Source organism: Saccopteryx bilineata, chromosome 1 (genome assembly GCF_036850765.1).
Source record: "Saccopteryx bilineata isolate mSacBil1 chromosome 1, mSacBil1_pri_phased_curated, whole genome shotgun sequence".
Classification (NCBI taxonomy): Eukaryota; Metazoa; Chordata; class Mammalia; order Chiroptera; family Emballonuridae; genus Saccopteryx; species Saccopteryx bilineata.
In genome coordinates this window covers 351,085,735-351,100,254 of record NC_089490.1, presented here as the reverse complement: position 1 = coordinate 351,100,254, position 14,520 = coordinate 351,085,735, and the positions used below count along the sequence as shown (strand labels likewise).

The 14,520-nt window shown below is 37.3% G+C and overlaps 1 protein-coding gene across 1 annotated transcript; it reads right to left on the bottom strand.

Moving 5' to 3' along the window:
* Window positions 1–4,318: 4,318 nt before the first annotated feature.
* LOC136319612 (olfactory receptor 51B6-like) lies at window positions 4,319–11,815 on the bottom strand. Its single transcript, XM_066252790.1, has 3 exons — window positions 11,758–11,815; window positions 8,661–9,563; window positions 4,319–4,371 (listed from the first exon to the last, which is right to left on the bottom strand). The coding sequence occupies exons 1-3, from the start codon at window positions 11,813–11,815 to the stop codon at window positions 4,319–4,321; spliced, it is 1,014 nt and encodes a 337-aa protein (XP_066108887.1).
* Window positions 11,816–14,520: the final 2,705 nt, after the last annotated feature.

The window sequence follows — 14,520 nt, the reverse complement described above, 5'->3', positions numbered from 1 at the left end:
AATATGGCACTTATTTAAACCATCACCTCCATCTTGTTTTAGATGATTCAATAAAAAAAGTAAAGCAAGTAAATAATTTTAAAATATTTATTGACAAGATATATATATATATATATATATATATATATATATATATATACCATTTTTATCAATCTAATAAGAACCAAATTGAACTTACCAAAATATCCACATGACTTAAAATTTAAATTATAAATATTGGTAGAGGTTTGGGACCAAGATGGGCTACTTATAGTTTAAAGTCAACCCTAGCTATGTAGCATGCTTTTTAAATACTACATCACTATTTTTATTCAAATAAAAAGTACTTAGATATAGCTACTCATCTCGAAAATATATATTTTATAACTGATTGGCATTGATGAATGGTTTTTTAAACAAAATTTCTCTTCTTTAAAATGCACTGCAAGCAAGAACTATAAACAAAATAAAGGTTGAAAAACTTGTGGTAATATCTATTAAAGCATTTCAAATGCTTAGAAAAGGGCCCATATGAAAAAAAAATGAATTATTATTTCAAAAACCTTTAAAAATATAAAATTTATATAAAATCATTGATTTGTCAGGCTTTCTCGGAAAATAATTTTAGAAAACATCATAACAAATTTTAAAAATGACTAATAGATTGTGAACATTTAAAAGCAAATTGTAGCCAATTTCAAGATGGGAATAAATTACAATTTCTTAATTTTGGGGAGCCAGATTACTGGAATATTGAAGAAGTACTAGTTTCATAGAAAGTAGCTGAAGAACAATTGCTCATATTCAATGACACTTATAATTACCAAATTAATTAATATCAATGATTATCAAGATTTCATGGAAAGTGTTTTAAAAAACCACAAGAACTATGCAATTCTTAAAAGTGCTCAAAGAGCTAAAAATATTGTCAGAACAATTGCTGTAAGTTCAGCCAAAGCAGAAAGAGGTTTCTCAAAGATGAATGTAATATGTTCAGTGAAGAGAAGTAACATAACTTTGCAATACATCAAACATAATGACTATTAGTCTAATCAGCCTACCTTTAAAGGAATGGGATTCTACTACTACATAAAAGATGGTTAAGGATAAATCACACAGTAAATGATGCTCAGATAAAAGCAAAGAAAATTGCAAGTGAGAGGCCCTGGCCAGTGGGCTCAGTGGTAGAGTGTTGGCCCAGCATGTGCAAATACTGGGTTTGATTCCCAGTCAAAGAACACAGGAGAAGTGCCCATCTGCTTCTCCACCCTTCCCCCTTTCCTTTCTCTTTCTCTTTCTTCCTAATGCAGCCAAGGCTCCATTGGAGCAAAGTTGGCCCAGGCACTGAGGATGGCTCTGTGGCCTTCATCTCAGGTGCTAGAATGGCTCCGGTTGCAACAGAGCAACACCCTAAATGGCAGAGCATCACCCCCTGGTGGGCTTGCCAGGTGGATCCTGGTCAGGTGTATGCAAGAATCTATCTTTGCCTCCCTGCTCCTCACTTCAGAAAAATACAAATAAAAAAAAAAGAAGCAATATGGAACTATCTTAAATAACAATTTTATTGTTTTTTTCAGGTATTATTTAATATTTTAAAACTTTTTTATAATATAATCTAGTTTTGTGTACTTCTTTTATTCTTAAGCTTTTTTGTGACAGAGACAGAGAGAAGGACAGATAGGGACAGACAGACAGGAAGGGAGAGAGATGAGAAGTGTAAATTCTTCATTGTGGAACCCAGTAGTTCATTGATTGCTTTCTCATATGTGTCTTAACCATGGGGCTAAAGCAGATCCAAGTGACCCTTTGCTCAAGCCAGAGACCTTGGGCTCAAGCTGGCGAGCCTGGCTCAAACCAGATGAGCCCACACTCAAGCTGGCAACCTCCAGATTTTGAACCTGGGTCCTCTGCATCCCAGTTTAATGCTCTATTCACTGCACCACTGCCTGGTCAGGTTTATTTAAGTATTAAATGTATGAAATAATAAACTACCTTATTTTTCTATTCATAAGATGCACCTAGTGTTTTAAGGAGGAAAATAAGAAAAAAAAATATTCTGAACCAAATGGTATGTTAAAATATTTAATAAAATATACCACAATAATATTTCAACAATGTAAACTCACTAGCAGTATTAACAACCATTGGCACTGTTAATAACAAATGAGAAAAAACTTTAATATTCAAGTACTCTTCTAGTTGTCTGGAAACCCCAAGAACTCATCATGGCTAGTGTCAAAATTTAAGAAGTTCAGTTGCTCACAATCGCTGGTGTCACTTTTTTCTCTATTTTCATATATGATACCATCTTCAGTGCCATCTAAGACACTGCTAATGCCACATTTTTTGAATGACCTAACCCAGTTTCATTCTTCACTGACTGCCCTGATGTTTTCACCCACTCACAAACTTGAGTGATATGAGTCTCTTCATTTGTCCAGTTGGTGTCAGATCATGATTACCAGCAGCCATTCATTTGTTCCACTCTTCTCGCATAAAGACTTTAAATGGTTTGTTGATGGAAACATTGAGAGGTTGCAACTGGCTGGTAAAACCCCCAGGAATTATAACTAGATGAGTCTTTACCTCTTTAAATTTTTTTTTGTGTGTGGTTTTGCTAATATGTGCTCTAAACTTGTCAAGCACTAATAGAGCAGCGAATGACAACAGCGCTTCACACAGAGCTCCAGCAGCTGCAACACAGCCCTCCACCACTGCAGCAAGCCTCCCCCATCTGCCCTCAATGATGCCAGATGAATGTGCCCACACAATTCTCGCCTTCCCTCCTGTGCTGCATGGAACTGTGGAAACTGGAACCAGGAGATCACTCAGCAGATGCCGGGGTTCTGCCCACCACAGTGGTGGGTATGATTATGCTACTGCTGGTGCTCATTCTACATATGTTTACCGGTGCAACACCCTACAGCAGCTAAAAAAATGAACATTTTCTCCATAAGACATATGGGCATTTTTCCCTCCACTTTTGGGTGAAAAAAAATGCGTCTTATGGAATAAAAAATATGATACTTTTTGATATGTTGTTTTTTAATACTTAAAATGGACATTAGGGCAGAGAACTGGTTGTTAAATTATTTGAATCCCACCACTGCTTCCTATATGTGCCTTGACTTGAGGGCCCCAACCAAGCCAGTGACTCCTTGTTCAATTCAGTGAACTTGGGCTCAAGCCAATGACCTTGGGCTTCAAACCAGTGACATTTAGGCTCAAGTCAGCAACCATGTTGCTGGTCATCATGTTGATAATTCTACACTCAAATCAGTAATCCTATGCTCAAGGTAGTGAGCCTAAGTTCAAGCAAATGAAGCCCACACTCAAGCCTGCAACTTTAAGGTTTCAAACCTGGGACTTCAGCATCCCAGGTCAACACTGTATCCACTGTACCACCACCAGTCAGACAGCTCCTCCAATTGGCATGATTTTTAATCATGCCATTTTTGGCAACTCCTTTGACACTCTTAGTCTATGAACCTCATCTGAAAGTAAATGAGACTAATTAACTTTGTCTTGCATTGTGAGGATTAAGTACAAAATCATCAGGGAGTGGATTGTAAGTGGTGAGATCCTATGCATATGTGAGGGTTTGTTGTTGTTACCTCTATTGTAAAGGGCCATCCCCATTCTGTATGGCAGAGGCAGGCTAGTATCACTCACATTCAGATATGTTGAATTATTTTCCAATTTGCTCAAATTTTTGGAGAAGAGGTGGAAGATAGTAAAGTTAAAAGAAGGTTTTCGCCTTACCTGTGGTGGCACAGTGGATAAAGCGTCGACCTGGAAATGCTGAGGTTGCCGATTTGAACCCCTGGGCTTGCCTGGTCAAGGCACATATGGGAGTTGATGCTTCCAGCTTCTCTCCACCTTCTCTCTCTGTCTCTCTCTCCTCTCTCTCTCTCCCTTTCTGTCTCTCTCTCCCCCTTTCTCTCTCCTCTCTAAAACGAATAAATAAAATTTTTATAAAAAGAAGGTTTTCAATGAAAGTTACTGAAATGAATACCTAAGATCTAGTAAAAGGTTACTGGTGTTTGTGTGTGGGTGGGTGGGGGGTGTCAGAGAAAGGATGAAAAAAGAATTGGAGCACTTTTCTAAGTGCAGACAAGACCAAAATGAAACCTGAAGTATTGGGCTTCTTATGAAGGTGAGGGCAGTGCCTTTGGTAGAGTTCAGAAAAGGAAAAGCAGAATGTAAAAAACAAAATAAAATAATAAAAAGAACCCACTTTGTTTTGACAAGAGTGAGTCTAGATTGCCCATTTTCACAACTCTATTCAGTGCTATTTTCTATACCATACTAGAACAGAGACCAGAGAGGGAGGACAGAGCTAGAGAGAATAGTATTTCTTATTATGCAGTGAACACAGCCTTGATATGCTTCCTATGCTCCCAAGTTTTTAATAGAATTCCCACAGAAGTTCTACTTTTTATTTTTTAATAACTGATACTGGGATGATTCACTGGCAAACCAAAATTTATATGACTTTTGTGTTCATGTAAAAACTCTGATGGACCAAAAATACAGTAGATCCATCAGTCAATCCCCAACACCAAGCCAACTCTATGTGTTCTCTCTCCAAATAAGGTTGACCATGTGGCCCCAGCCAATTTTTTCTTTCTTGTTCTTTATTCTTTGTTCTATAAAACTTCTTGCCTTCTGCTCCATTTAGCAGTCCTCCAAGTTGAGACTATTTTATGAAGGGTTAAATAAAGTTTGTGTCACCTAAATTGTCTTTTAAAACAATTTTTAACATTGTAAAGATGCATAAATCCAAGACTGTTGCCTCATGACCTTGAAAAGTTTGTCCATCAACTCATCATGTGAAGATTCATCCCTAGAGAGACTTTGAGATCTGGTATTGGAAAAAACAAACAAACAAAATTCTACTTCCACAAACTAATCATTCTATTTCAGACATTTGGAAACTTCAAGAAGATACTCTGAATCTCTCTTCTCTTAGCTGTTTTCTCATGTCTTTACCCTGATATATACTTAACTAACTATACATTTGCTTTTTCGGGGGCTTCATTTCTCCCCTTGTTCCTAGCCTTCATTGCTCCAATCCCTGTCTGCCTTATATGTTTTTATTTTTTTTATTTTTTCGTATTCCTAACTTAACCTAATCTCTGTTGTCTGACTATGTAATTTATAACTAATGATACTATCTATTCTGACAATAGCATTCAGTAGACCAGATTTAATCACCAAATTCTTATTATAAGGTTCAGTATATAATGTTTATTCTTTTTCAAAGCCATTGATCATCTGACCTATACTGATGCACTAAATTCCCGACCTTCTTACCAGTGACCATTGATTCTGGGTCTCCTCTCCAAAATATCCAGCAGTGTTTATGACTGTCTCTCCCTGTTTCCAGCTTCAGAAAAATGAAAAAAAAAATCTGAAAGATAGAATTATTCAGAAGCCAATTATTTGAGGGGGGGGGGAGTATTTAGGATATATTCTTTTTTCTTTTTCTTTTTTTTTTTTGTATTTTTCTGAAGCTGGAAACGGGGAGAGACAGTCAGACAGACTCCCGCATGCACCCAACCAGGATCCACCCGGCACGCCCACCAGGAGCCTCGCTCTGCCCACCAGGGGGCAATGCTCTGCCCCTCCAGGGCGTCGCTCTGCTGCGACTAGAGCCACTCTAGCGCCTGGGGCAGAGGCCAAGGAGCCATCCCCAGCGCCCGGGCCATCTTTGCTCCAATGGAGCCTTGGCTGCGGGAGGGGAAGAGAGAGACAGAGAGGAAGGAGGGGGGGTGTGGAGAAGCAAATGGGCGCTTCTCCTATGTGCCGTTGCCGGAAATCGAACCCGGGTCCCCCGCACGCTAGGCCGACGCTCTACCGCTGAGCCGACCGGCCAGGGCTAGGATATATTCTTATACCCCATCACTTCTTGACTGATATATTGCTGCTTTTCCGTGCAAGTTCCAATAAACCAACTGTTTATACCCAACCCTGCTCTACCATACCTTGTTATATATACTGAAACTTTCAGGAAAAGACACACCAGAGCCACTTACTAACCTGTTTATCAATATTTTGTTCATCAGTGCCATTGATGTGACTCTGGAATGATGAGTCTGGTGAAGATCTTAGTTCTAATACCACTTCTTTAGCTCATACTCAGAAGACAAGCTTCAAGGAATGTTGGTTGCAGAAGGTCTTTTCCCAAAGCCCATGTCTGCCTTTCCCTCCTTGTTGGTTCTTTTCCCCTTGGGGTTTTGAGCTTAGAAACAGTGGTCCCCCAAGATCTCATTCTTTGTCTTTGTTTGGACATTAGCCTTGTCACTAGGAAGGATATTCATTTTAAGCATCACATATAGGTAAGAAAGAAAAAGAAAAGGAGGATAACCTTTTGCTCCAGCTTTCTTTCACACTTCCAGGACCTTGCTTCCAAATTGAAGCATATGTAAATATAAGGATTGAAGTGATCAATGAGAAATATTTCCCCACCCTACTTCCCTTGACCTATTCTTGAGATGTTCAGCTGGAGTTATCGTGATCTCAAACTTCTGCTCTGTTTTGTAAGACTCACTACCAGCAAAGAAAAACTGAACTTCTCAATCCTTTATTTCTCAAATGCTCTTTCTTTGATCTCTTTATCTCATCTTTGTCAGATAAGGAAATACAAAATGGGGAGATACAAACTTTTGAGTGTTTCAATCAAATGTGCCCATTTGAAGCCTTTAAAAATGATATTGTTATCCTAATAGTCTTCTGTGGTACATGCCAGGATTTCTGAGCCTAGAAACAAAGTCAAAAGATATTTTTTGATGTAACTTAGACATTCTTGAATTCATTCTCAAGGTAACAAGAAAAAAATGAACTCTGACTTAAAGAGTTGTGATTCTATATAATTTAGGGTATTAGATCAGAATACAATTTAGGGTTTCCAAGTATTTAGAGACATTACAGGGCATAATAACAGAGACATAAACAGAAGAATAAACAGACACACAGAAAGACATGGATTATTTTAAATTTTATTTATTCTAACTAAAAGTTTGTATTTTATGAAACATTTTCTATGTTACTATAATACATAAGTTAAAAGACCTATGATATCATTATCCTCCTGGAATACACAGTCTAGAAGCTATGAAAAGGTGAAACACAAATATCACACATATATAGACAGATGCAAAACCAAGTTGAGCAAAAAAAATTAAATGAATGAATAAATAAACAAAAAATCCCTTGAACTGATCTGGCAAAAATCATTTATTACCCTGAAAGCTGCTCTAAAGACCTGCTTTCAGGTCTGATTTTTCCAATGGATTCATAAACCCCAGGAATTCTGAGAAATTTTTACATTTCTGTGACCACGAGTAGGTACAGGAGTCAGAGACCACTTTTAAAGCCAATATGCCAATAACTAGAGACAGAGTCCTCTATATAAAGGGAGGTGACCAGTCACTGGGTGGCCCCTTGTATAATCCTAGCATTTCATACTCTATCTTCCCTTACAACAGCAGTTCTCAACCTGTGGGTCGCGACCTCGGCGGGGGTCAAATGACCAAAACACAGGGGTCGTCTAACTCCGATGGCTTTAGACGACCCCTGTGTTTTGGTTGTTCAACCCCCGCTGGGGTCACGACCCACAGGTTGAGAACCGCTGCCTTATAAGATGATCTCTGGTTCACTTTAAAACCTGTCACTTGTGTTACGAGTGTTTGCTCTTCAGCTGGCCATAGAATCGTGAACTCCTTCTATCATGCATAGACTGTGAACAAAATTAACTTTAAAACATATTTGCAGCCAGAAAAAATCTTTTTTTTTCCTTTTAGTCAGAACCATTGCCTCCATCCTCTCTTTTTCTCCCCACTCACACATCTGTCCAAATCTTTCTCAACTCTGGTATTTTGAACATTTCAAGAATACCCAGTCAGCTTTCTCTATTATGTACTTCCAAACTGAACCTTAATACTTCAACACTCTGAAAATACATAGTTTTGTTTAGCAATATCTGGAATTGACCCATGAAGACAATGGAAAACTGGATTAGGAATTATTTCTCTGTTTATTATGGTATAATTGTTTCTGTTATATTATGTATATGTTTACATAGGTATTGTTAACAAAAATAATAATATTTACTAAATGTTTAACTGAACAGACTTAGGCATACTTTCCCTAGAGTTGGCATATTGAACTGAGGGCAAGGAAGTCTCGTTACTTCACTTTTAGTCAGTCATTCTTTAGATAGCTACTAGCTCTATGTGCAAATGTAAAAACTGGATGAATGTCTGAGGTGAAGAATCTAATTACTAAGTATATCAGAGCCAATATATGGAGGAATAACAAGAATCAATGGAATTTGACTCAAACACTGGTGATGTATACACCATAGATCCAAAAATAATATTTCAGATGTCATTGACTCACCAAAAAGAATGCATCAACTGGGAAAAAAGTAAATTAATTGGAAACGAGTTATAAGCTTAGTGTTGTACATATGTTATACTGTATACAACTCAGCAATAAATAAGCAGGGTAAAATGTTTTAAATAGCAGAGAGGTTGGTTTCCATTGACATGCCTTTCGCTAATTGCCCTTACCAAATAGCTGTCAGCTTTTCCAGGTTTCCTGAGTTATTTCTAAAAGAACAGTGAGTCAAAGTTATGCTCTCGTATGAGGCAGAGAGAATAAACAAAGTATCCCACTTTGGATTTGCTTGGTTTTAATGCTGTAGATGACAGGGTTCATAAAAGGGGGGAAAAGGAAGTAAACATAGCTCATTGTGATGTGAACCACATGAGGAGCATGTTTCCCAAATCTGTGGATGAATGTCAGACCAATTACAGTGACATAGAAAACCAAGAGACAGCAGATATGGGAGACACATGTGTTGAGAGTCTTGGCCCTTTCTTCCCGAGAAGCAATGCCCATGACAGTCTTAAGGATCAAAATGTAGGAAAAAAAGATGATTAAAAAGTCCAACAACACCATTACAAATACAACCACAACTGGATAGAGACGATTAAAGGTGATGTCAGCACAGGCTAACTTGATGATATCTTGGTGTAGACAGAAAGCATGGGAGAGCACATGGGATTGACAATAGGGAAACCAGTGAAGGCGAATAATTAGTGGCATAATTGACAGACTGGCTCTTGTCAATACCCCCATCCCAATTTTCATTACCCTCGTGTTTGTAAGGATGGAAGTATATCTCAAGGGATTGCAGATGGCAATGAAACGGTCATAGGCCATGGCAAGCAAAACACCAGACTCCACAATAGAAAGTGTATGGATAAAGTAGGCCTGAGAGAAGCAGGCACCATGACCAATCTCTCTGTGATTCAACCACAGAACTCCCAGAACTGTGGGCATTGTGATCAATGTCACTCCAAGGTCTGTAGCTGCCAATATAGCTAAGAAATAGTACATGGGTTCATGAAGGTTATGATCTTTCCTGATGAGAATGAGAAGGGTGCCATTACCAAGAAGTATGCAGATGTAAACCCCCAATAATGGGATGGAGATCCAATGATGTGTCTTTTCCATGCCTGGGAAGCCAGTAAGCAGAAATGGGGAAGTAGTGGCATTGAGCCACACTGCAGGCCCTGCAAAGAGAAAAATATTTCCTTCAGAAAATGCAATAGGGTCCTAATTCTATATTAGTCACCCCTTGAATGTGCTATCTGTTCATAAGATGTATATTAGTCTTGACTTCTAGGACCAGCAAAGATAGTAATTTAGTTATTCCTTAGAGATTCTTAGGTATGGAAGAATAAAATGTATAAAGACCATATCTATAAATTATTGGGGATTGCCTATAAAAATGGTTATTAAACAATATACTGGGGATACTGTTATATATGCAGAATAAACATTGTTGATATCCTTTTAAATTCCATAACCTAGACAATAAAGACAAAGTGGAAGAAGAAATCATTATATTTGAATAGTGTGATATTAGTGTTGTAGCTTACAAGGTGGTTTTAGAAAGAATGTAGTTTTTCTAGAATGTACAAAACTGAGAAGGTCAGTAGAAAATTGGTCCTGAAAAGTGTTGGAAGAACAAATACGAACATCCTAGGGCAAAAATAAGTAAATAAGCAAACAAAGAAAAAATAAATAAAATAAAATAGACAAAGTTGATTTGAGAAAATGAATAACACTAAATGTATCTGGGGAGAAAATTCAATTGATGAAGTTTAGAGACTTTTAGGAGCCTCTAAAAATGATATGAATTAATTATATGTGTCTATTTTTAAAATACATAGACCTCAAAATACCTGTTATTGTGCTGTGTCCAAAAGAATTCAAACTTTCATAACAGATACAAAAATAAGCAAGAAAAGGTGGATTTTTTTTTGATAAGCATTTGAGACCATTATTTGTTTGCAATACAAGACAAATTACTGTTGGTGTGTCATCTTTTTTGGATATTCAAAGATAGAAATCAGTTATTTAAGCAAGTTCAAGAAAAATGTTTTTAAAAACTATGGAGTTTGATGAGATTTAACCAAAATGGGAAGACTCTGTGACATTCAAATTTAAGGTATTCTTTGGTTCAGGCAGCTGATATCTGGTAGTACAAAGAATATGAATTGATGTCTCTGGCATTAGCCAGAGAAAAATAGAGCCACTTTCTATTATGGTTGGTATGGACTGTACATCTCACATGCTTTGAAAAGAAACATGGTAATGTAAATTTAATGGATGACTCCCGAACACCTTTTTGCCCACAGAAAAATATTTTCATAAGATTATTGGGATTTTACCTTTAGAAGTATTTGATTGAAATTACAGCTTTGTTACTATGCAACAATAATGATATTTAGAAAGTTATTTAACTTGGGGCTTTGGTTTCATTATCTTTAACTGGTACTAGTAATTTTTGCCCAGTCGTACTCTTGACACCTGAGGGAAAAATGGAATAATTGCAAATGTAGAAATGTTTTGCAAGAGTAAATTATTCTTCACTTTTAAAGTTTTCTTGTTATTATTGAGAAAAGGCTCCCTACTTTTCATCTGTGGGTATTCAGCAAGATTAGTCATTGATTCTGAGATGTGGCACATTTATTAAGAAACCTGAGAAACAGATATAAGATGATGGGATTTTGAGGAGAACAGATTTGACTGTAACTAAAAGTACTAAACTAGAAACCATCTGACCAGTGGATAAAAGATGACACATCTGAGCAGAAAGGGATAGAGGAGAATGAGAGTGGTGAGTGAGTATAGGAAGTTCTGATGGCAGCTGCTGATGGCATGAAGCCTGAAGCACGGGGCTGAGGGAAAGCAGCTCCATCTTCACAGGGGTTAAAAGAGGAAAAGTAAATGACTCCTGCCATAAGAAAAAAGCTAAGAAAATCCATATCTTATTCAGGGTTAAAGAAGCCAGAATAAGGGACTCCAGGCAAGGAAGATAGAGTTAAAATGCAAATGTAAGAAACAAATAATTGTTGAATTTTATTATGTGTCAGCACACTAAGATATTGCTTGTGGCTCATTTTTTTTTAACTTTACAATAGCCTATTTGCCCCATTCTATAGAGTCATGGGTTCAAGGTGATGCATTAAGCAAACAACAGAGTCCTTTTTATGCGTGGTGGTTTAGAAAGACTTCAGGAATAAGTAAAATCTCTGTAGTATTTAGAAATACAACCAAACTGCTATCTCTCTTTTCTGTTTTCATACTGAGAAACTGAATTTTTATTTGACTTACTTGTTTATTTTGATTTATTTGTTTTTGTGCTGTGTGAGATTACCCATGAATTTTGGAGGAGATAAAAATCCTAGGCTTTTCTACCTCCTTTCAACCATCCTTCATCTCCCAGAGTCTCTGTCTTAGAGGGTTGGTTTTTCATTGACGAGAAGCTAATTCTCACAGTTTTAACCCTGCCACATAAACTGTGGACTCGATGTAGATATCCTGCTTAGACTTGACCTTTCACATGCTCCTTCACTTTCCCTTGGGGTCTTTTTTTCCATTTTTACTGACACTTTCTTTTCTATCTCAACCACTTAATCCTTGGTTTGTTTCTTTGTTTTATCTCCTAACTTTTGTCCCTTATTATTCTTTCCTGTATAGTTCAAATTTGTAATCCATTCTTCTGTTTATTCTATCTGCAGGGCCGCCCATGGCTCCATTCTTATTTAATACTTAATTCATTACACAATGCCTAGCAGAGTATGTGTTCTTTTTCAGACACTGAAAGATTGGCTTGCTTACACATGCAGTTGGTATTTGATCATCTTACAGGCCTGATTTTGAGCAGGTTCTCAAATCATCAAAGCACATAGTTTGATTGGTATAAAGTGCCAAGTGGTTGATTGACTCTGAATATATATCTGTGAAGCCTCAGCACCTGGAAATGACCTGAGGGTTCTTATAAGTTATATGAAAAACAAAACAAAACAAAAAATTCTACCCTAGTTTTAATTCAAATGGGTGTGTGTGTGTGTACGTGTGTGTGTCTTGAATGCCTATTATACTCTGTGTACTTTTCCAAGGGCTGAAGATACACAATTATGTAAATCATCATTCCTGATCTAAAGGCTCAGGCAGCCCAGGCTCCATTCAAGATAAATTTTGACTTGTCTTATTAGTCTTGGATGGTGGTCAGATAGTGACTTCTCATCAATAAATAAGTGTTTGAACTTTTAATGATTACAGATCTACCTCACTCCACAATTTTTAAAGAGATTCTACCCTTGTTCTTATCTTAATTTCAGGGGAAACCATAGGGAATCACAGGGTTAGAATAAGCCCAGAGAAGTTGAAAGTTTAGACACAAAGAGAGAAAAAATAAAACATACAATTCATCATCTGGTTTGCTTCCACAACTGTTCTTTGCCTTATGGGTTCCCGAATCTATCCATAACCTTATTCTATACATCTTACTATGTAATCTTAAATGAAACAGATTTTAGAGAGCTTAAAGAATTTTAAAGCCTTGTGTCTATTCTGTGCATGCTCTTGACAGATAATATTATCATTTTTCTCTGTCTGCAAAACCAGTTCCCTATTTCCTGCCTTCTCTATCCTGGTGCCTTCAGTGAGACATCGGAGAAATGTATTAGATACCATCACTGACCTGACTTTTGCATCTCTCCCATTCTTCAGTTTCATAGTCTTAAATCTGGAATCTTTAACCTTATCAAGGATTTAGTCATCACATCATCTTTATCATAATCTGCACAAAATCCTGGCTGGTAGAAACATTTATTTTCGAAGCTCCTCTCCAGGGTCTATTTCTGATTTAGACTGCTCATTACCCCTCCTCCTTTGTCTTTCCCCCACCCCACCTCCCTTGATGCCTCCCTTCTTCTTTCTTTTTCATCCTTATTTGCACTCGTGGTTTTGGAGACCTAGGGCTTTAAACAGCAGTCCCCAAGGTCTCTGTTTGTGTACTGGCTTTAACATGAGCCCTGTTGTTAGGAAAGTGATCTTATTTATATCTATCAGGATACAGAAGGAAACATAGACCAGCTGAAGATCTGGCCTGAAACACAATTCTTTTTTTTTTTTTTTTTTTTTATAATTTTATTTTTTTAATGGGGTGACATCAATAAATCAGGATACATATATTCAAAGATAACAAGTCCAGGTTATCTTGTCTTTCAATTATGTTGCATACCCACCACCCAAAGTCAGATTGTCCTGTCACCTTCTATCTTGTTTTCTTTGTGCCCCTCCCACCCCCTATCCCTCTCCCATTCCCCCCTCCCCCCCGTAACCACCACACTCTTATCAATGTCTCTTAGTTTCACTATTATGTCCCACCTACGTATGGAATAATACAGTTCCTGTTTTTTTCTGATTTACTTATTTCGCTTCGTATCATGTTATCAAGATCCCACCATTTTGCTGTAAATGTTCCGATGTCATCATTTCTTATGGCTGAGTAGTATTCCATAGTGTATATGTGCCACATCTTCTTTATCCAGTCATCTATTGATGGGCTTTTTGGTTGTTTCCATGTCCTGGCCACTGTGAACAATGCTGCAATAAACATGGGGCTGCATGTGTCTTTACGTATCAATGTTTCTGAGTTTTGGGGATATATACCCAGTAGAGGGATTGCTGGGTCATAAGGTAGTTCTATTTTCAGTTTTTTGAGGAACCACCATACTTTCTTCCATAATGGTTGTACTACTTTACATTCCCACCAACAGTGTATGAGGGTTCCTTTTTCTCCACAACCTCTCCAAAATTTGCTATTACCTGACTTGCTAATAACAGCTAATCGAACAGGTGTGAGGTGGTATCTCATTGCCGTTTTGATTTGCATTTCTCTAATAGCTAAAGAAGATGAGCATCTTTTCATATATCTGTTGGCCATTTGTATTTCTTCCTGGGAGAAGTGTCTATTCATATCCTCTTCCCATTTTTTTATTGGATTGTTTGTTTGTTTGTTGTTGAGTTTTATGAGTTCTTTGTATATTTTGGATATTAGGCCCTTATCTGAGCTGTTGTTTGAAAATATCATTTCCCATTTAGTTGGCTTTCTGTTTATTTTGTTATCAGTTTCTCTTGCTGAGCAAAAACTTCTTAGTCTGATGTAGTCCC

Coding starts and splice junctions, on each gene's coding strand:
- LOC136319612 (XM_066252790.1), bottom strand. CDS start 11,815: ATGAAAAACCAACCCTCTAAGACAGAGACTCTGGGAGATGAAGGATGG. Junction 9,564..11,757: donor TGAAGGATGGTTGAAAGGAG/GTAGAAAAGCCT, acceptor TTCTCTTTGCAG/GGCCTGCAGTGTGGCTCAAT. Junction 4,372..8,660: donor TAAAACCAAGCAAATCCAAA/GTGGGATACTTT, acceptor TTGGGAGCATAG/GAAGCATATCAAGGCTGTGT.